This window comes from Ammospiza caudacuta, chromosome 3, assembly GCF_027887145.1.
Source record: "Ammospiza caudacuta isolate bAmmCau1 chromosome 3, bAmmCau1.pri, whole genome shotgun sequence".
Taxonomy (NCBI): domain Eukaryota; kingdom Metazoa; phylum Chordata; class Aves; order Passeriformes; family Passerellidae; genus Ammospiza; species Ammospiza caudacuta.
The window spans coordinates 78,762,168-78,785,174 of NC_080595.1; the positions used below are offsets into that span (position 1 = coordinate 78,762,168).

Genomic DNA, 23,007 nt, shown 5'->3' on the forward strand with positions numbered 1-23,007 from the left:
AAAACCATCAGCAAAAAAAAAAAAAACAAACCCATACATAACCAAAACCAGTGTTTTTCCACAAAAAAAAACCCCACTCAGATCTCTCCATTACTGACCACTGCATAAGGAATTGTTCCCTGCCCATAGTACAGGGGTTGGAACTGGATGTTTTTAAGATCTGCCCCAACCCAAATCATTCTGTCATGCTATGAATCTCTCCCTTTAAAATTCCCAGGTGACTCTTACTCTCTTTCACAACTCTGTTCTTCCAGCTACCTTCTCACATCAGCTGGGTGCTTAAGAGGTTCCAGAAGTCAAAGACCATCTTCAAAACTAAGTTTCCATTATTTTCGATTTTTTTTCTCATTTCCAGAATACATCTCTCATTTGGAAAATCGATTATAAATAAAACTTTTCCATCTTCCCACAGAGTAAACTAAGAAAGTACCATTTTGTCTAATTACAGACTGTATTGGCTATAGGCTACCTATGTCTTCCTTATACACATCTGGAATTCAACTTTCAAACTTGGTCCTTGACCATGATGAAGAACTGACATTTTTACTAAGGCACAGATATTCTAATTTCTCTTGTTAACAATATGTCTTGGCAAGAATTGTTTTCCTTTTGGCTGGTGCACAGAAGAAGTTACAAACACCTAATACAGACAAGGAGGTATTCCTCCAACAGGCAACTGTTGAGAACAACTTTTTTTGGTGTATGAACAGAGACTGCTTCTGCAGTAAAGAGGTAGGAAGAGCACTTTCAAAACTGTACTCAAGTTTCCCCTTTTAAAAAACACCCAAACATGATATTCAAAGGACTTGCAATATGATAACTAGATTGTCTGTAACTTAACTTTCACTCTGTTATGAATGGAAGTGAATTTTAGATGAGATTTCAACCTTCTTTAAGAAAAAATGCCCTAAGTAAATTAAATTAAATTAGTCATCAAATTTCTTTAAATATTAGATATGACAGCTACAACACCAGAATATCCTTACATGGCTTATCCCACTCTTTGGAAGAGGTGCACCTCCGAAGAACAGCTTATTATGGCGCATGGCAGATATAAATTCAGCTACTCTCTGAGGTCCATCTGCTGTGTGTCTCTATCTGGTCCTTCAGAGATGGTCAATACAACCAGAAACACAGGATTTCAAAACCCATTTCAAAACTTGCAGAATTAAATTAGTAGAGGAGAATGGAGAATTTCAGTTTAAAAATGCTGCATCGTTTTGTCTTATTAGGAAAGTTCAACAGCACTGCAGGCACTGTTCTAGTAAGTGTTTTTGTAAGCAAGACAAAACCTGCACAACTGATTGGGAAAAAAACCCCTTTTTCTTAAATAAATCTCCCTCATCCTTGCATACTGTATCCTGATGCTTATGTATCAAGTTCAGAATGTAAACACACACAGAATGACTGATACTTGCCTACAATCAACCGTTTGGCACTTTTGTTAACATTTTTGTTTCAAACTTCAGCTCAAGTGCCAGCACTTCCTATTCATTAAAACTGTGTCCACATAAGATTGATAGAGCATACTGCAGAAACTCTGAGAAAGAACTCTTCGAGAACTGACAGTTAATTGCTATCATAATCTATTTTATGGAGAACCTAATTCATTTTGATTCTTCTTTTCAGTCTTTCAGACAGGGGAAGGGGACTGTCTGCCCACGCAGAAGTCAGAGCAGCGCTTTTCTCTTGCTGTGTGGGATCAGAACCCAATCTTTCAATTGGTCTCTCTGGACTTTGGGAACAATTAACTTCCTCTAAAGAGGATGGTTTTGGAGCTACTTGCACTGAGAAACCATTGGCAGCTTTCTCTAAATTGGTCATTTTATTCTTCCCCTTAATTGTAAGGGCTGAGTCACTGTTTGTCCTCTCGCTAGTAACAATGCTACCCTTTTTCTTTGTAAAACATTTCTTAAACTGGCCAGGGTTCAGTTGCCTTTTCTGCTGCTCATAAACCAGGATTTTATCCACGTGCCCATCATCACTGTCTTCGCTGGAAGAGCATCTGTTCTGACAGACACTCTTCTTAGAAGAAACTTTCCAAGTAGTTTCAATACAAGCTTCTTTAATGTGACAGCCAGTTGCATCTGCTGGCTTTTGAGATGCTGGAAGCATTTCCCACCCAGGATGAAGTGTCTCTGTTGTTTTCCCACTGCAGGCTAGAGATGCTGAACCACTTCTGGAAGGGTCTTTTTGCACCATTTTAGCCAGGATGTCAGCTTTTTTGTATGCATCTTGATAGATATGTAGGCTGGATTCACTAGCAGAGTTTTCTGATAGAACATTTTTATTATCCTGCACTGGATTATTTAACTGACATGAGGAAGAGACATGATTTCTATCAAGATTCCATGTTTCTTTTGTTTGTTTAAAACAATTCAAAGACTCCAGTTGCACTGCATTTTCAGACAAAGGCTGTGATGGAATGGAAGCCTTCTTAAGTATTCTCTCGCTTAAAGACCACTCCTGAATTTGTCCCACAGCGTAATTTGTGAACAAATCATCTTCACTATCAGAATGCATACCAGACTGTGTAACATCAGAATACTCTGAGCTGTTTCTTACTGTTTCATGACTTAGTGGATGTGAGTGTTTTATGCATGTGGTTAAGTCAGCTGCTGGATCATAGTCATCACCTCCATGGGCTGGTGTGGTGCTGAAGGAGGGTCCTTTCCCACCAGTACTGCTCAGTTGCAGACCAGGCACAAAGGAAGAGGATGACATCCCTGAATACTTAGTGCACTGTGAGGGCACAGATGAGTCAGCAAGAGCAGCTGCTGATGTTGACACATGAACTGATGTTATGCAGGAAGCTGAAGGTAATGCTACATCTTTTGATGCAGTACTTCTCTGCTGTGTCTGATCTTCTGGAGGAGATTTTGTATCTGACATGAAGTATTGCACAGGAAGAATTCTGTGTGTAGGCTTTAAATTAATTTGAGACAGAAGGCTGGTAATTTCAGCATAAGAATCTGGCAATTCCTTTTCTTCTGATCTGTCTTTCTTTTCTGAAAAGAAAAATAATAAAAAGTGCACTTTGAATGGCATATAAATCACATATTTCTTAGTGCAAAAGTACAGAATACTAAGATTAAACCCAGTCCACTCATCTTGCTTTGGCATTATATTGTTCAAGAGTGGAAGAAATGTTTTTTGCATTCTGGCAAGACACATAGATTCACATGAAATAAGCTTCTGGACTTACTTTTCTGTTTCTTCTGAACAATGTCTGACTTTTCCACTTGATAGAGGGCAACAACATCAGGATAAGCAGCCTGAAACAAAGACTCTTCTTCTACTGTGACTACAAACAACTCCACAGGCTCATCTTCTGGATCAACATAATGTTCTGAAAAAATAATGAATGTACTTTTGATATGAATATACACATGTCAAAGTAGGGAATGAAAAACCAAACAGCAAAGACTTGAATACAAAGAAGGTACATAAAAAGTAAATAGTATGATAGTTGAGATTTATCTACAAGTGAGGTCTTTCTCTTCCTGCCAGTCTCCTGGCACAAATGCACACACTACATGGAGGAGTCTGGCAGCACAGAAAATTTTGTGGCTAGTAAACAGTGACAGCTTCAGGTACATAGTGAAATAAGGTATGAAATACACAGTTTAGGTCTTATTTACAAGTACCAGAACAAGCAGCTGAAGACTGAGTCCCTTGCTTTCTAGGTAAATTTGTTTTCTTTAAAGCACTGCTTTTTCTTTCAGGATATGTGGAATTTGATGCTTATTTCCTGTTATTTCCACAGAACAGTTTCCAATCTCACCCACATTCCATTGCCTTAGAGTGTTGCCAAACTCTTGTCCTCTTTAAAGCTTGATTTTATCTTTTTCTATGAACTGTTTTGTTCCATAATGTACATAGAAACCAGACCCACCTGGTTTTTGCCATTCAATTTCAAAACAAGGAATTCCATTTTTAACACGTGTCTTAACAATCCTGTAAGAAGAGGAAGTCCATTAAAAGACTGAAATCTAGACTTAAATCTAAAAATATTTCAATATTCTAATTTGGAATGATTGAGAGAAATAAAAAATCTTCTCATGAAATTGAAATTACTACATCTTTAAATAAAATACACTACTCTGTATACAGCAAAATCTGGAGTATAGATTTGACCACTGAAACATTTTTATTTGACACTCAGAAGAGCATTCACACAAAATAAAAAAAGTTTTTCTGTAAGATACAAACATAATGCAGTCTCCTACAAACATCAGTTTGGTATCTTCAGCTGACCTGCCTGAAATGCATGTCCTGCTTGCCAACCTGATCTCCTTCTTTGACAGGGTGACCCATTTAGGAGATGAGGGAAAGGCTGTGGATGTTGTCGGCCTAGACTTCAGTAAAACCCTTGATGCCATTTCCCTCAGCTTTCTCCTGGGGAAACTGGCTGCTTATGGCTGGGATAAGTGCACTGGATTAAAAATGGCTTGGATAATCAAGCCCAGAGGGGTGGTGAGTGGAGTTAAATCCAGCTGGACATCAGTCACCCATGGGGCTCCCAGGGCTCACTACAGGGGCCAGTCCTGTCTAATGTCTTTGTCAGTGACCTGGATGAGGGGATCAAGTGCACTCTCTGTCAGTCCACAGACAACACCAAACTGGGCAGGAGTGCTGACCTGCTGGAGGGCAGGAAGGCTCTGCAGGGGGATCTGGACAGGCTGGACTGAGGCTGAGGCCAATGGTGTGAGGTTCAACAAGGCCAAGTCCTGCCCCCTGGGTCATAACAACCCCTGCAGTGCTACAGGCTGGGGAAGCGTGGCTGGAAAGTGGTCAAGAGCAAAAGGATCTGGAGGTGCTGGTCAGCAGCAGCTGAGCATGAGCCAGAGTGTGTTCAGGTGGCCATGAAGACCAGTGGCATCCTGGTCTGGATCAGCAATAGAGTGGCCAGCAGGACCAGGGCAGTGATCATCCATCCACCTGCACTGGTGAGGCCACATCTCAAATCCTGTGTCTATTTCTGGGCCTCACCACAAGGGGTGGTACTGGATGTGCTGGAGCATGTCCAGAGAAGGGCATTGGGGCTGACGCAGGGTCTGGAACACAAGTGTGAAAGGAGCAGCTGAAGAAGCTGGGGGTGTTTAGTCCTGGGAAAACCTCATGGCTCTCTGCAACTGCCTGAAGGAGGCTGAAGCCAGGTGCGGTCAGTCTCTTCTCCCAAGTAACAAGCGGTAAGAAAGGAAACGAAACAGCCTCAAGCAGTACCAGGAGAGGACTAGATTAGATATTAGAAACAATTTTTTCATGGAAGGGGTTGTCAACCATTGGAACAAACTGCCCAGAGCAGTTGTTGAGCCACCATCCCTGGAGATATTTAATTTAAAAGATGTGTAGGTGTGGAACTGAGGGACACGGTTTAGTGGTGGACTTGTCAGTGTCGGGTTAATGGTTGGACTTCTCCAAACCGAGTGATTCTTTGATTTTAAGCTACTAATGCCAGAGAAGGCTGCTGCCCTGGACAGTAATGTTCTGAATGATCAGACAGGGTCATTTATCCTCATGCTCTCATGCAAAAGATAGAGACAACTTGAACTGAGCACGGGACAGTCAGTCACTGAGGTTTTTCTAAAAAGTCTATCTAAACCCCAGTTTAGTAGCTTCCTGTGCATGAAGAGTAGGATCATGCTGATCCTGCTGAACCATTACTGCATTTTTAAACACTTGTTAACAAAAGAAATCTTCCAGTGCATGCACCATCTCTCTTTTAAACTCTTGAAACACCAGAAAGTGTTATAAACAGAGAATGTCAATGAATTAATTCATAAAGGTAAATACTAGTAACTTATCTTGCCAATCTATTTTAAAAGCATTCTCCAACCAATCTCCCCAATCTTTTGAAAGGTAACACTGAATACATCAGCATTTCTAAAAGTACTAATTCAAGACTATGACACATCAACCTAGAAGTGATACTATCACACTGCTATTGATGGTTCTCCTGTGCCCCAAAATTAATGTCTAAAAACCGCGACTAGTGTGGAAAAATTACTAACCTTCTTCCAATAAAAGAATTAGGGAGGCAGGGAGAATTTGGGTTTCATTTGGAAAACAAAATCATCAGATAAAGTTAAAATAAGTCACAATTCCCTTCACAAAGTGAAGTTCAGATTTGCCAACAGACACTGTAGATTCTAGAAGTTGACTTAAGTTTAGGAAGAGATTAGATCATTAAAAAAATCAATTACATTGAGGGCTGACAGAATAAGAAACTGCTAATTCTGGCTCAATAAATTCCTAAGTAACAGAAATCTGGATGGTGGGAAAGTATTCTGGGAGAAAGTAACTGCATGCTTATCTTGCTTTTTCTTCCCTGCATGTCCATTTTTAGTAACTGTATACTTGGCCATTTTTCCATTCCTCAGTGTAGCAGTCCTGAATGAAAAGTAGTGTTGACACATAATACAATGACAGCTGGTAGGTCTGATAAGCAATCAGAGACTATGACTAATTTTGCAGATGTGCATTTCTAAGCCTGAACTCTTATTTTGAGACACAGAATTCAATCAAATGTATGCTAAAAACCTGAGAAGAGGACTGAGACAGATCTAAGGAAAAGGAACAAAGAGCAAGCATAGGAGAACACAAGCACTGCCAGTTCAAATGAAACTGCTCTATGTATTTGTGCAGTAGTAGTAGAATTGGTGCACTGATCTGAATTTTTACCTCTATTCAAAACAACCACAAAGCCTGAAACAAAGATGGAAGAAAACCATATTTTTTTTTTTCAGAAAAGCTTCGTGGTTTTTATCTGGCATCAGAAGTAAACATTTTAAGTTCAAGAAATCAAGCCACATTACCGTATTGCCTGCAGTTGTTTTGAATCAATGTTTCCAGATTTTCTCTGGATCATATCATAACGTGTCAAAAGTGCTAACAGCTTCTTACAAGCATAATGCTTGGTCCATTCCATCTTCTCTGCAGCAAATAGCTGTTTGTATAAAAAAAAAAAATCCCAAACTTTAAAACTTTCTTTATTCTATTAGATAACATACTTAGATAGTTATGTAGTTGGGACACTGGGTTAAATACTTAAAACATCTACAGTACTTTTGTATATTGGTGTAATGCCCACCAACACCTCACTGCCAAGGGAGGGAACAGCCACCCCTAGCAGGGCACATTCATCAGCTGTCAGTGACAAGCCAAGGGAACAGTTGTGTGGTGGCAGCAGCAGGGATAAGACAGTTGTTAAACACCTTCTCAGGTTCACATCAGCTCTACCAGGAGCTGTGAAAGTTACGGATTTCACATGTGAGACAATGAACGTGGATTTTCCTTAAAGCCACATTGTTTAAGTGATCTACTCTACTATCTGTAATTCTTACACTGTCATCAAACCAAAAAAATGAAACATTGTAAGAGATCTGATTTTGCCAATCAAAAATAAGTAAAAAGCCTTCCTAGAAAACAATGCTAATGTACATATATTAACACCCTCACCCCCACCTAGCATTATTGGACAATGAAAAACAAAACAATGACAGGTGAGCTTTCTCTTTCTTCTTCTTTTCTATTTAGTTATTTACAGCAACTGATTTTTTCCAAAGTCTTCAACTTTAGGCTTTCAAAACAGTGAGGTATACTAGGATGTTGTAGCAAGATTCTTTAATTCTTATTTCAAGTAAAATTACCAATGAAGATCACTATGATCACTTACTTAGGAATAAATAAAATACTACAAAGCTGAATATTCAATATTTTGTTACATACCTGAAAGGACAATAAATTTGGCCTTCGACATTCCATGATCTTGATCAATTTATTCTTGTTTACAAGAAACTCTTGGATAACCTTGAGATACAACATAAAAGAAACAATTTATGAGAGGACAAATAGCTGAAATTTAAACTAATTGATTAAGGCAATTGATATTAAGCAGGCTTGTTTGTTACCTCAGAAAATGGAAAGCCCTCACAGCTCATGGCTTTTCTGGAGGTAAAAACAAATGTGTTAGGAACTGAGAAAAAATGGAAAAAAACGATGCATCTAAATGCTCACCCTGCATATGAATGCAGGGAAAAGCAGTTAAATTTTCAGGCCATTCCTACTTTCTGATACTGTCCTCCAACGCATTTGCTTGTTTCACTCGCTCCCACTGATGCCATGCACAGGGGCAGCAGTGTTTGGAGTCACTGGGTTTGCAGCATCTCACACTTGCACAGAATTTACATCCATTGTGCTCATGTTCCTTGTGAGATCCTATAGCAACAGACACACAAAGTGAGGAGGAAAGGGGTTCCCAAAATCTCCAAACCTATAAAGGCAGTATTACAAATACAACACTCAGAACAAGTATGAATGCGATGTGAATGGCAGCTGTAAGCAGATCTGCATTAGTTGCATTTATGAATCTATAGTAAAAACTGAAAAAGAAATGCAGGCTTCCATTTTTCTGAAGACTTTTTCCCTCAACAGTTCCAGCTCTTAAGCTGGAAACTTATTATCAAAAAACTACAGAAGGAATGTGTGATAACCTGTAAAACACACATAAGTAATATATTTGAATCAGGCTTCTCCTTCACCAAATGATGGATTTGAATGAGTTCACTGATTAAAGATGATACCAAAATCAGGGTACTTGGGATTAATTTCTTCTTGAAAAAACACTGCCACATACCTCATCAATGATGAGATTTGGTCCTCTTGATGCAGGACCAGTTCAAGCAACTAAAAAAATAGCTGCTAGGCAATATAGAGTACAGCATGCTGTCTTTACTGATCATGTTAAAAAGGCAAATATCTGGGATCCCACAACAGCATTATGACAACATTACATCTGCTCTCAACTAGTTTCACATTTGAATAAAATTAGTCCCAAGCCTTGAAAGTGTTTATATAAGGGCACATATACACAATATTGAAAACGTGAAGATGGAAGCTGAAAAGCGCTTTTAATGCTAGCAGAAAATACCCCAAAACCCAGTAAAACAAAATCCATCATCCCAAAATAAAAGTAAACAATGAGACTAAAAGTACAGCTCAGCACTTTTCACACTGACCTGGATGATGGCACTCTGAACAGTGAATTACCCTTTTAACAACCAAAGGTGGATTATCATCATGCCGAAATTGTTCCTTCCACTGCTCAAACCTGAAAGGATGATGTTAAAAGGATCAAGAAATATTTTTGGCTTTCACACTTAAACCACTGAGAAATAATTTCTTTATACTTGTCAAGCATTTATCCAAGAGACAGTGTTTCAACTTATGAAACAGGGGTCTTTTACAGCATTTCATGTTGGATTTCTAGCAGTGACACACACATTATGATAACATAGAAAGCACTTGGTATCTCAAATCCTAATCCACAACCCAACTAAAAATCAGCAAGTCTCATCAGTCCCTACAACTTCCACTCCAATGTATCAACTTATACCTGCTAGATCAAGACTTAGGAGCCAGCTCATGTTTAAAACAAATATGAGACTTGCCTAGCAAAACAATTCCTTTAGCAAACAAAAGGTATGGAATGTGGTAATATTCTCCCTAACTTAAAGTATTACAAACTTTATCTTGGAGTTGAAGTACAACTTAGTCTTAAGTCTTGGAATAAAAAACACTTAGGGAAATTTCCATTTTACCTTTGCAATAAGTTTTGACCTTGCAGAGTCTCAATTAACTTTAAAGCTTGCTCCTTCCCAACTCCTGGAACCCCCTATAGTGAAATATGAAATATTATTTAATTACAAACAAAATATTAATATTCTCACAAAAACATCTTTATTACATAGTGCAGAGGAATGACAACAAGTGATTACAGATGTTGAAAATAAATTGAGAAAAAAATTTTTGACCAAGTTTAAGGGCAGAGAAGGTGACAGATTACAGCTGTATTGCCAGTGTAACACACAAGCTCTTCTTATGCTGAACAGCACCTGAGATAAAACAAGGCAAAGGAAGTAGAAAGCAATAATAAACTAAAAGAAGTTCAATTCAAAAAAGAGAAGTTACAATGAAGTAGAGAACACTGGCACAGGTTTCCCAGGGAAGTGGTGGATGCTCCATTCTGGAAATATTCAGGATCAGGTTGGAATGGGGCTCTGAAGGACCTGTTTTAATTGAAGATGTCCCTCACTGCAGGGGGGTTGAATTAAGTGAACTTCAGAGGTCCCTTCTGACCCAAACTACTGTATGAGTTTATTAAAACACACACATATTGCTTGCCAGCTCTTTCCATCTTCACCCTTTTTTGCAAAGAACCAATGCACCTGATTATGAAGACTGTATTGAGTGTACTGCATCCAGAACTGCTTTTACTAATAACTACAGCTCAATACCATCACTACTAAGTCTTCCAAAGAGCACAGACAAAGCCCTTTCTTCTCATTTTCCACAGCTCCTCTGCCAGGGATGTACTTTTATGTGACTTGTTACAAAGCATCCTCATAAACAATGGAGTTCTCACACCTTGCCTCAATGTAATCAGCATCTAAACTTCTGCCTTCCCCTCCATTATAGAAAAGGTTTGGAACAAGACAAAACACTCTTTGACTGATGTTCATGAACCATTTTTAATATCTTTAGCCTTTTAGAAGGCTAAAGAATAAAATTTACAAATAAAATTTACAGTGACTTCCTACACTTCTTCTGCTGGATCTCAGTAATCATGCATTGCATAAGCTTTCCCAGCATGCATATCTCCCTTGATAAATTTTGTTTTTCAAGACAGTGTAAGCACCAAATAAAAAATAATTATATTCCTTACCTTTGGAAGATAATCACAGCCCAGAAGAACTGCTAGCCCAATCAAAGACTCTCTGTCACAACCAAGTTTCTCTTTAATAGAGGACATTGTGTAACTGTCAAGATGTGGATCCTGCAAGAGAAATTTATTACATATTATTTCTGTTACAGGGAAGGAACTGCCCTGAGTCACATTCAGTTGGAATTGCTTACTCACCCTATTCACCCACATCCAGAGCAAAGGGTTCTACCCCATAAGAGGGTAAATAGAAAAAAAAAAAAAATTGCCATTAAAATTTATAATGTAATACATGGATACCACATGAACAACTACAGTTCTGGAACTTCAAGTATGGGCATCAATTGTTGAAAGAAACTAAAATAAGCCAAGAGGTTCAACACACAGCTGGATAACCATGTTACACGAGGGGTGAGCACCTGCCTCACCGGTCAGGCACAAAGAGCCACAGTGGACAGGGCTAAATCAAACTGGCAACCTCTACAAGAGGAGTTCCACAGGGGTCTTATCCTCAGCCCACTTCTCAACATCTTCATTATCATCCTGAACTTGATACCAAAAGGGTTAACTCAATTTCAGGACTGGAAGGAATACTAAACAAGTTTACAACAACACTAAATTAGGAGGAGTTGTTGACTTCCTGAAGGGCAGAAAGACAAACTGGAGAGATGAGCATTCACCAATCCTATGGAGTTTCACAAGGGGAGGTGCTGATTCTGCACCTGGCACGGGGTAACCCTGGCTGTGTGCCCAGAGTGGGCAATGAGAGCCTGGAGAGCAGTGCCGGGGAAAGGGACCTGGGGGTTCTGTTTGATACAAAGTGGAACACGAGCCAGCAGTGCCCTGGCAGCCAGGAGGGCCAAACCTGTCCTGGGCCATCAGGGACAGCATGGCCAGCTGGGCACAGGAGGGGATTGTCCTGCTCTGCTCTGCACTGGGGCAGCCTCACCTCCTGTGCTGGGGGCAGCTCTGGATGCCACAATATGAAAAATTCATTAAGAATTCATTAGAGAGAATCCAAAGGAGGCAACAAAGATAGTGAAAGGCCTTGAGGGGAAGCTGTAGGAGGAGTGACTGAAATAATTTGGTCTGTTCAGCCTGGAGGACACTGAGGAGAGACCTCACTGCAGCCTTCAACATCCTCACAAGGGGAAGGAGAGGGGCAGACACTGATCTCTGATCTTTTCACTCTGGTGACAGTGACAGGACTCGAAGAAGCAGCATGAAGCTGAGTCAGGGGAGGTTTGGGTCAAGCATCAGGAAAATGTGTTTCACCCAAAGGGTGGTTGGGCACTGGCACAGGCTCCCCAGGGAAGTGGTCACAGCACCAAGATACACCTGACAGAGCTCAGAAAGGGTTTGGACAAGGCTCTCAGGCACATGGTGACTCTTGGGCTGTCCTGTGCAGAGAGACAGGAGTTGGACTCAATGATCCTGATGGGTCCCTTCCAACTCAGTATATTCTATGACTCTAGGTGTTTTTATTGTTTCTTCCCTGTAGAAAAAATGTGGCAAAACTAACATTATCAGATCCTAGTGGCTGTGCCAAGTCGTTTCAGGAATGCATGTAATCCTAAATATTAAAATGCATGTAAACATTTCAATGTACTACTTAAGTAAAAGAAAAGAATAAAAATGTTATCTAACATATTAGGCATAAACTAAAGCAGTATTTGAAAGGTAAAGGGACTCGAATACAAAATGGAATCAAGATTAACATGAATTAAAACATAGGCCACTGTCTCCTTCCTCAGTCATGACAAAAAAATCCCCCCAGAAGCCAACAAACCAAAGTGATCCATTTTGCTGGAACAGCTGCCCCTGACAGTGTGGCCCCTGCACATTCACAAATTATTCTTTATGCTGAACTATATATGTACCTAAGTACACCTGAAAGATTGAGCTTGCCTTCTTCACTGTTGGTGATAAATGACAAGGAAGCTGAATGGAAGAACCATGTCAAGGAAAAACTCAAACATGGTGTCACCAAAGCAAATAACCTTCCATCAACCCTAATTATTTTTTCGGAGTTAATTATTTGTAGTGCACTTCTTTTGTTCTATTGATTTTCTCATATCTCCAATGTATTTTTTCAACAATTCTTTCAGATGAAGATTGTAAATTACAGAAATCTGGAGCAGCCTTTCCCTATTTCTGGAAAATTGTATTCTTAACAAATGAACACTTCAGTTTAAGGCCATAAATTATTTGGTTTTTCAATGATCACAAAAATTGATTGTCATACAGAGATACAATCCCTACACTATTCACATCCAATTGGGGCAAACAGCATTAATTGCAAGTATATTAATAATAAAATGATCCTGTAAGATGCAAGTATGTGAACACTTATTAGACCCAGGAGGCTGATCACTCTCATATGACTTAAGGGTAAAATTTATAGGAAGTAATTAAATCGCTCAACTTCTCCACAATAAAGAAGGAAATAGGAAAAAAATTGCAATTTAACTTTATATGAGACACCACATGGTACTACAAACACAGGTAATATTACCCTCTTCTCAGTAGTTTTCCTCTCACAGCCAATACAACAATTACCAGTGAATCAAATAAAATGTTCCTGTCTTATATACACTATTTTAAACAAACCCAACTACTACAAGGCAAGTTTAATAACATAGAAATATTTTTTCAAGTCCTTTCCTTCTATTTACATTTTTGTAAAGGGTCTATAGAAAGGGTGGGAACAGGGTGAGATACATTACCTTAGCATTCATGGCAAAGTTTCTATAAACTGTTTGAGCTCCATACAAGAAAACATCTCCATCATTGGTAATGCAGCCATCAACAAGTCCTTTTGCATTTAGGTAGGCACACATTGCCTCTGCCTCTCCAGCTGCTTGAACCCAAGGGACACCTAAACACTCCAGCAGTTCAAGACACTAAAAGAAGGAACACAAAAGGAAAGAGGTTGAATGTTGAGCTATTGAATTCACTTATTAGCATGCATTTTCTCAGACACAAGTGCCTCTAAAAACTGCTGCTGTTGTTCTGCTTATGTAACACCTCATCAATGAAAGCACTACTTTAGCAAAAAGTAATTTCCTGTAACAGTGAAATAGTAGATATCCACAAAGAGCTAAGTATTAATTAAAGGACTTGAACACAACATGATTAATGGCCACTCCTTCACAAAAATCTTTACACTTTAAATAGATATTTAGGATGCTTTCTGAAGAGTAGTATCAAAGGAGTATTTATCTTTGAGAAGTAATGCTGTTTACTCAAGCAGTAATGCTGAGCCAGAACAAACATCTTCCAACAGGTGCCAAACTTCCCAAGAGTATCAAGCAGAAAAGTACAATGCTGTCATCCTACCAAGACTAGACCACTGTGCAAGACACACCGATATATACATACAAATTTCAGAGAAAATACTTTATTTTAGGATTTTAGAATAAAACATGAATTGGTATGTACAGTCCAGTGAAGCCCTGAACGCCCATAAATTCTACTTCATAGAATTTTGAATAGACAAAAATGGTTAATGGGGGTGGGAGTATATGAAGAAGTATGGATACTAACACCGTAAAAGAACAGCAAAGTTAAATTTTGCAATAAATCCTGTTATGGTTGTCAATCACAACAGCACAACATGCACAGGAACATATCAATAAGAAAATTATTCTGACACTGTTTGTCTTCTATAACACTTAACAGATGCTGTAAGGCCTGACTTCAAAGGTGCACATTCCTTCAAAACATTGTTTACATTTGTTGTGTATAAAGCTGTGAGACGCTGAAATATTGGGGGTTAATAACTCAAACAACTGGTCACTTGAAAAAGCAGCAGGTGCTTTGCTGAGGCCATGTTTGCACCCCCAGCCAAAGAGCAGGAGAATTTTTGGGTGTGTGATGGTGAAACCTCTGATGCAGTATGACACAGGGGGTGCACACCCACCATGGGAGGATGCCAACAATAAACCAGCCTTTGTTTAGCAACAAGCTGGTTTTTGGGCTGGGTGAGGCCAACAATAACCAGATCCTGTGAGGTGGGATAATGCTTTTTTTAATCTTGCCAATTTCCTCCTTTACACAACTGGCTCAGATGTAAAAAATGTACACACCAGTCATTCAGTGCCATTCCACCCTACTCTGCCCTGAAGCAATCTCTTAACAAGAACCTCAGTTACCTGGCCTTCAGGGGTGGGTTGTAGCAAAAGCTATCAATTATTTCAAGCTCCTGTATTTAATTTGGTTAAGATTTCTGTCTATCACATTAAAAATACTTCAACACTCAGTTACCCACCTCTTTTAACATGGCTGTAAATAAAGATCTCCCTGTTCTTACAGCTCCAGCTTTCTTCGAAGGCCCATAGCGCATCTCATTCCTCTTGCTCATGGTGTCTGCTTTCAGCCTGGGGGCCTCTCCCTCCATGACAAACACGAGTTTAATTCCCATTGATGTAAAGAAAGAGAACCGAAAAAATAGGTTTCTGCAATAAAGCAAAGTGTTCCATAAGCTGAACTATTTGTGAAGACTGATTTCTTCAGACATTTTCAGACCCTACCACTGGAAAAATCCTAGCATTGCCTTTACCTCTAATGATACTCTCAACCCCAATCTAAACAAACCTCTGATCTATATTCCTGTCTTTGGCTTGTGACAGAGTAAAAATCCATTTTGAATTAGGTAAAATGTCTAGGAGAGGTGAAAAGTCTGTGGAGCCAAAGCTGAAGGGAAAAACTGCAGGACAGAGATAGTGAGGAGACAGAGAGAAAAAACCAGAAAGATCACAAGGTCGATCTGCCCTGACCTACAAATTCTTTTGATAAAGAGGAACTGGTGATAAATGTCATACAGAATGAATATGTATGAACCTACTGTGAAACTGTATGCATATGTATTTGGAAGGGGAGATAAAAGGAGATCTGAAATCCTCAGAGGTACGTGTGCCTTTTAAGGAGAGCATTCTCCGCATGTGTCCAGCGCCGTAATAAACATACCAAGCTTTACAACTTTTATAAAGTTGTGAGGTTTCTTCTTTTCTCCGCAAAACAGGCTGAAATTGTCATACTATGAAATTGTAGCAGCTTTACAAAACTCCCAAGAAAATACCATATAAGGACAGAAAGGATGTTTTTTTGGGTGTAAAGATGTAAGCAAACTTAAAAGGCTTAATAAAAATATATTCACTGCCCAAAATCTGCCTCCAAACACGTATTTACATTGATTATTTTATATCAAATATTAACCCCAGATCTATCAATACAGGTACACCCCAAGTGACTGAATGCTGTAGTATTGGACAGACTTCTAGATACCATTACAAAGCCAATTTTTCATATGCAAACCAGCACCACTGAGGGGTGGAGTTTTACAAGGCTGCAGTAATAAATACTTGGACCGTAACAGTAAAATTAACAGCAGTCATATCAAACAGCCTATGCTTTAACCAGTAATTCCACTATCAATCTTTTAAAAGGACTAGATCAAACATTTATATCACTTTGACAGACATGGAGAGACCATGACACTAGATTTAATTTTGTAGATTTAATTTTACTACTAGCAAAAAACAGTAAGCTGGTCTTTTGAGGTTAGTTCTATTTTCACAAATGATATAAAAAAAAAATCACTGTAAACAATAAGTTACTTGAAAATAAAAATGCTCAAAAATTTTCAACTGTCTGAAATAATTTTTTTGGTAGCAATCTGTTCAACTCCTTGTCTTGCTTTGGAGGTCTGGACTGATGCTTCCATTCCACTGCACACAGGACATCCTACCAGACTAATGTAATGACTTTGGTAATCCTGCCAGTTTTATAGTTAATTATCCATCTGAGTTTGTAATTATAAAACATTTTAATACATTATACTCAGAAAATTCTGAGATTTTGTATCATGCTGATATTTTACATCGTGCTGAATTCAACAGAAGTTACAGGAGTGTATAACACCATCTAGTAACTTAGTATTCTACACTGATAATTAACAACAACCACTTATGAAAACTTGTGTGTGTTTTCATTATTATTAGCACTGTTTGCAGAGAACAGTGCTTTGAAATTACAGATGCTTAGACATGCTCATTCCTTAGACAACTCATTTAAATTAAAAATATATCCATTTTCCTTAAGTTTGTTCAAATGCCTGAAGAATGATTTAAACATATTTAATTCAACATGGGGGGGGGGTCTACTTAGAACTAACTTAAAACCCTTTACATATATAGCATAAGTGATAACTGAATCAAAACACCAGTCATATCAGAGCTACTCTTAGAATTCTATTGAATAAGTAACATATTTAAATTATACAGCTCAAAGACATTTGGCTCAAATAATTTATATGGATACCTGAGATGTGGCTTGGTAACTACTCCAACCATCTTTTTAACAGTCTGTGCTTCACAAACCCACAAACTTAAATCAACAGCAAGTGTTTTCCCTCTGAGACTGCTTATGTTGACAGGCTGCCTCACAGGCTCAAGGATTTGCCACAGGTAAGTCACTCCCATTGTTTTCGCTTCCTTGTTGTCAGAAGGTAGATTTTAACTGTGGAGACCAAAGAAAATAAAAGTTTCAGCATATGGCATGAAGTGAAGCATTATGACTGTGAGGTTCAGAAGAAAAATATATTTGCCACTAAAAGTTCTACTCTTTTGAGGCAAGAACACTGGCAAGTCCAAGTCCATTTCCAAATCTTCTAAGTATAGTGACTCCGGTTCACAGATGGTTTATTATCATCTTTGGATGGAACAGTTGCATTACTGAATAAGCTGAATAATAAATAAATATAATAATAAGCTGAACATAAATAAAACCAAACTCAGGGAAAAGAAAAAAAATAAACAAAAACTTATTCATTTCCAAGTCTTACGTGTCCCTTACACAAACACAATCCAAGTTTTATTAAAAAAACAAACCACAGAATTCTTAAGGAACTTACATCCTGATTTGAGGTAGGATTCACATTAAAATTCTCTGTTAAAATAGAAGTAGCTTAAAGCTACTTAAGGAATATTTACAATGACAACAGAATTTAAACTTTCCTTGCATTCCAAGATGATACAAGAGGGGTCAACACCCAGAGATTCTGGCTTAGGAAATTCAGGTTGGAGTTCAGGAAAAAAAAGATGGTATTGCTGCTGTGGCTGCTCACAGGTTGCAGACATTCTTAACATCCAGCTGCCATACTGTCCTACTTTCAATCCAGTGCTGATGGAAGCCTGTCTGAGCCGGGAATCAGCAGTGACTGAAATTTGTGAAGAGACCTCCAATGCAGTATTAAGGAGGCAGTACTTTATTCTGGCCCTGGATGCCTGGGGAATAGCTCCCTGCAACATGCACACCTGGCTCAGGATGGTGCACCTCTTTCTTGGCCAGCACATCCACGTTCATCAGAAAATTGTTACTTTTCTCAACTTCTTACTTAGGGTACAGAGTCCAAACTTATCACTTCAGGCAATCACAGAGCCCTTAAAAGGGACTGGGCCAACTTGTTACTAAGCTCTCAGTGCAACATGATGACTTCTGAATTTGCCTTCCAAACAAATGTCCTGGCATTTCTAACACTGTGACTGCAGGAACACACCAGTGTGTTTCACTGTGCCAGCTTTGGTACTGCGGGACTAGCACTGCCTATAATGCACACCAGTGGAAAACATACACCCACTAGGAGGTGTATCTCTTTGTCTTATGTAACTTTACTTACACAGCTGCACTCTCCGTGGTACCCCACTACCACACTCATTTTCTTGTTTTCATTATTCTTCTGGTTTTCACATCTTGCCAGTTTTGTACAAGGCCTTGAGCACGTACTCTGCTTTCCACGCTCACAATACCAATTTATTCCTGCACTGTCTTATGGTACAAAGTTTGTCTCATGTTTATTTATTTTCTCTCTTCTCTCCAAATATTAGAATATAAAAATCAAATACAATGTGGAATGTTTTGTATTTCTTTCTTCTTTTGACACTACTGTACAATCAGATAAATTAAAATGCTCCTTTGAAAAAATCAGACTAGATGAGCTAGTAGTGCTCAGAGATCTGCTTAAGACACATGAGGAGCTAAGCCACTGTGTGGTCTCACAATTAACACCAGAGTCTGTCAGGACAGCAAGCCTGCCTTTGGAGGGTGCATTCTTTCATACTCTAATTCTGTTTTAAAGCAAGGCAGCTATTCAATTCCAGGTTGTTTTTAAAACAAGTTGTCATATTAAGATTTACTTTCAACAGAATCCAGGCCTCTAATCCATTTCTTTAACTACTACAGTGACTGAACCTCATTTTAGTTGTATGCAGACAGAGTATTGTTATTGTTGTTGTATGTCAAGCACATAAAAATTAGTTAAAAATACAAATCAAGCATACGGCTACAAAGTGCAATTTCTTGAAGTCCAGGATAATCAGTTTCCCTGATGCACAGGGGAAGTATCCAAACCTTCCCAAAAGACAAGCACAATAATTCACTTTCAGTGAGAGAACACCTAACAAAGAAGGGAGAGGTCTTTTTGGTGTTATAATTTGGTTTCTGCTAGTCTGCATCAATAGAATTTCTTAAAAAAACACCTGTTAGTTTCTAAATATTATTATGGAGTGTCACATAGCACTTAATTAATGGGAAAGACAAATACACTGCAAACACCCAACATCTGGTTAGATTACAAATAATAATAAAAAAGCATAAAAATTGAAAACTAAAAAAAAAAGTCGACTTTTTCATTGTAATAAAATATAGCTATTTAAGGACTTAAGTTTTTCACATCACATTGAATATATATCTAACAGTGAGTTATGAAAGCCTGCAAGACTGGTAGCAGTCTTTGGTTTTTTTGAGTGTATTTAATAAAATATTTAAATCTGAATTCAGTGTGCAAATAGCTCAACTACTCTTAACATGAATGATCTGTCTACTCGGATTTTATTTAACAGCTTCCTTCATCACGAGCCTCCGACCCTAGAGAGATGGCAACTTCCAGAGAAGCAAGACCGAACTTGATTTATTTGCATATACTTAGAAATCACTGATGGTTAACAGTAAAAATAACCACTCAGCTACAAAAGCTTCTCAATGTCTCTTCAGGCCAGAATGTGCTAAACCTATGAAGCTTTTATGCCGTATATAGTGCTTTAAGACTACATTCTGCTCTACTAAGTTTTTTTACACTGCCAGAAATGCCAGTTACTTAAAAATAACCACAGAAAGCATTTAGCGCTGAAATTCAATTCATACAGAGATACTTTCACACATGACCAAGGTAACTTGCAAAGACAGCTAAGCATATATTTTACGTCTCACCCTTTAAAAAGGAGGAAAGACACGGCAGACGAAACACGAAAGCCCTGACGTTTATAACAACTTTCCCTCTCTCGGCGTTACCCCAGCCCAGCTTTGCCAATAAACCTGCGCACCCGAAGGACAGCAGCGGCGCGCTCCAGCATTTGCCGATTCCTCCTCAGCGCCGGCGGATCCTTGCGGCGGGACGAGCACAAACAGCCCCGAGCGCTGCCGGCGAGCCGAGCGCGGGCTCCCCGCACGCAGCGTTTGAAACTCCCGCCCCGCCGCGCCCACAGGAACACGCGTGCCCGAGCTGCCCCGGGCTGCCCAGCCTCGGCCCGGGAGCGGGCCCGCCTCCGCGGGGAGCAGCGGGACCGCCCGAACCCGTGACGGCCCCGTGAGAGCCCCGCCGGGCCCGCTCGGAGCGGCTCCGGAGCGGCGGGCGCTCCGCCCCCCACACCCGAAAATGGCGCGCGCACGGAAACGCGCCCCGCGGGATACGGAGCGCGCAGGCGCCGCACTCGCGGAGGCGGCTCTTCCGCCCGCTCCGGCCCGTCCTGCCCCGTCCGCCCCGCCGTGTGGGCATCGGGAGCTGTCCCAGGTAACGGGGCGCGGAGCGGGCGAGGGGCGGAGGGAGGGCAGACGAGGGATGGGCGACCCATGCCGGGCGAAGATGCCGGCGGGCGCTGTCCGGGCGCGCCGCGCTCTCTGGACGGCTGGGAGGGAGGGCGGCCTGGCGGCCGCAAGGCGGGGGGCAACCGCTCCTCCCGCTGCCCCCGGCCTGGCTCCGCGCTCCTGGCGCAGGGCGCTCTGCGGGGCCCGTTAGCGGTCGGAGCTGGCGTTTGTCACCCGCTGCCCAGCGTGGGCGCCCCGCCAGGTGTGAGCGCTCCCTCGGGTGCCCATCTCTGACGGCGGAGAGCAGGAGCGGCGGCCGCACGCGGGCGTTCCGGCCGCCAAGGGACCCGTGTCTCTTTTCTGGGGGGTGGGGGAGCCTTCCGGGTCGTGCCATGTTGAGAAAAGCAACAGGTAATGGTGGACTTGAGGGGATGTGTGCCCCGCTTTCGTTTTCGCTGTCCGTAGAGGAGTAAGAGCTGCCCTGTGTGCTGCAGTGCAGCTCTGGGCTCCTCAGCACAAGAGAGAGGTAGAGGTCCAGTGGAGGGCTGTGAAAGATGATTACTGGACTGAAACATCTCTCTTATGAGGAGAAGGCTGAGGGAGTTGGACCTGTTCAACTTCGGGAAAAGACTGCTGAAAGGGGACCTCAATCTGCGTAAATGTTTAAAGGGAGGGTGTCAAGAGGCTGGACCAGGCTCGCGTTGGTGGTGCCGAGCAGTAAGACTGGAAGCAACGGGCAGAAACTGATGTTCAGGATGTTCCATCCGAACACGAGGAGGAATATCTTTGCTGTGCAGGTGAACACGAGCTGGAACAGATTTCCCGGAGAGGCTGTGGAGTCTTTCTTACTGGAGATATTCAGAAACTGCCTGGACACAATGCTGTGCTATGTGCTGTGGGAGCACCCTGCCTAAGCACGGAGGTTGGACCAGATGTTCAACCTGTGAACACTATGAATCTATGAACGCTATGTTCACTTCCAGCTTTACCCTTTCTGTCATCCTGTGGGTCAGGCACTGCTTCTCTAGTGTTTGATGGGATGGTATAGGCTTCTTATGTACTGGCTGCAAATGTGTTAGGAGAGGAGTTGTCAACGTCAGACATACAGTCTAACATAGAACATCTGGCTCAGATAGTCCCAGAAATGTAGAGTGCTCCACTCTTGTGTCCTGAGACTGGGCTTCTGACTTCAGCCCTCTGTCATACCTCCCTTTAACTTCTGTTTGTCTGCTGTAAACCAAGTTGTCACTCCTGAAGTTAATGTTACTGAAATTCCCTTAGAAACCTCCTCCCCTCAGCATCCCCCTCACTGGTTCTATGACCTGGATATTAATTTGTAATTTCATTGGTATTTTTGTGACTGTTAAATGTAGTGTGCTATACATCAGCTAAAGACCTCAACTGTTTTCTTCCTCTCCTTACCATAACTTGTGTTCATCCTGCTGTAGGTCTGTTCTGATTTCTTTGCTTTACCTCTGTTTTGCCAACTGGGTGGGAGGCAGGGTTAGCCTGGACTCAGCTGGGCTGTGTCCAGAGTGTTTAAAGTGGATGTCCCACAAGACACGTGGGATACTTTCCTACCTTATGTGGACACCAGGCCAGTGAGGGCTGCTAGAAAGGCACTCGTGTGGGTTTGGTGACAGCAGCTTGGTTGTGTCAGCCCTGGATGAGCCGAGCTGTGACCAGCCAGGCAGGGAAAAGGGAAACAGTTGTGGAACTCCATAGCAGTGAATACTTTGGAAAGATAGGCCATTGATTAAGTTGAAACATGGGTGAATATCAGTGGATGCAGCCTCTGCCTTCTTATCCTTTAATGTGTACAGGGTAAGTACTTTTCTAACATGTAGCAGTCATTTTATAGAGGGCATTTGGGGCTTGCATTTTACTTTTGTGCTTTCATTATATGCATAACAATTGCTTGTTGTAATTTGGAGTGATTCTTTGATTTTATAATTGAAGCTGTCTTGCTCCCAATTTGCTCCCAATTATAGATCCAGTTTTTATACCTAACTGTATACTCTTTACATTCCATGATAGTGAAGTTTATTTTTATTGAATCAGTACTCTTGATTTCTCTTCCTGAATGACTGTTGGATTCTAGTTTGAATTATTAACTTGACTTTGTCATCACAAGTTTCCATTAACATATTCTTACTTTATATTGTAATATACTAAAGTATATTTTATACTTTAGATTTTAGGTATGATACTTGTTCCACTAAAAAATCCTTTTGTTAACATTTGTCAATAATGTCCTTTGTTGGCTTCTCAGTAGTATATTATATGTTTTAAAATGTATTGATGTATTTTTTTGCCAGTTTGTTTCCAGTATAGCATTGCATACTTTAATAACCTTCAGAAAGCTTGGATCAGCTGCTTTTCCTTTGCCTTGAATAGTTATTCCCAAACTGTTGTTAAAGTTA

At 40.5% G+C, this 23,007-nt stretch overlaps 2 protein-coding genes across 3 annotated transcripts in view; one reads left to right on the forward strand and one right to left on the reverse strand.

Moving 5' to 3' along the window:
- Window positions 1–1,602: 1,602 nt before the first annotated feature.
- GEN1 (GEN1 Holliday junction 5' flap endonuclease) lies at window positions 1,603–20,183 on the reverse strand. Its single transcript, XM_058802608.1, has 14 exons — window positions 20,104–20,183; window positions 17,045–17,242; window positions 14,994–15,180; window positions 13,450–13,626; window positions 10,727–10,837; window positions 9,603–9,676; window positions 9,021–9,112; window positions 8,070–8,220; window positions 7,914–7,950; window positions 7,732–7,812; window positions 6,819–6,949; window positions 3,896–3,957; window positions 3,206–3,349; window positions 1,603–3,008 (listed from the first exon to the last, which is right to left on the reverse strand). The coding sequence occupies exons 2-14, from the start codon at window positions 17,203–17,205 to the stop codon at window positions 1,603–1,605; spliced, it is 2,814 nt and encodes a 937-aa protein (XP_058658591.1). The 5' UTR covers window positions 17,206–17,242; window positions 20,104–20,183.
- Window positions 20,184–20,438: 255 nt separating this feature from the next.
- SMC6 (structural maintenance of chromosomes 6) overlaps window positions 20,439–23,007 on the forward strand; it is a 38,239-nt gene continuing 35,670 nt past the window's right edge. For both annotated transcript variants that reach the window (XM_058801081.1, XM_058801082.1), the window contains exon 1: window positions 20,439–20,570. The gene's annotated coding sequence lies outside the window, so the exon portion shown is untranslated. The remainder of the gene's footprint in view (window positions 20,571–23,007) is intronic.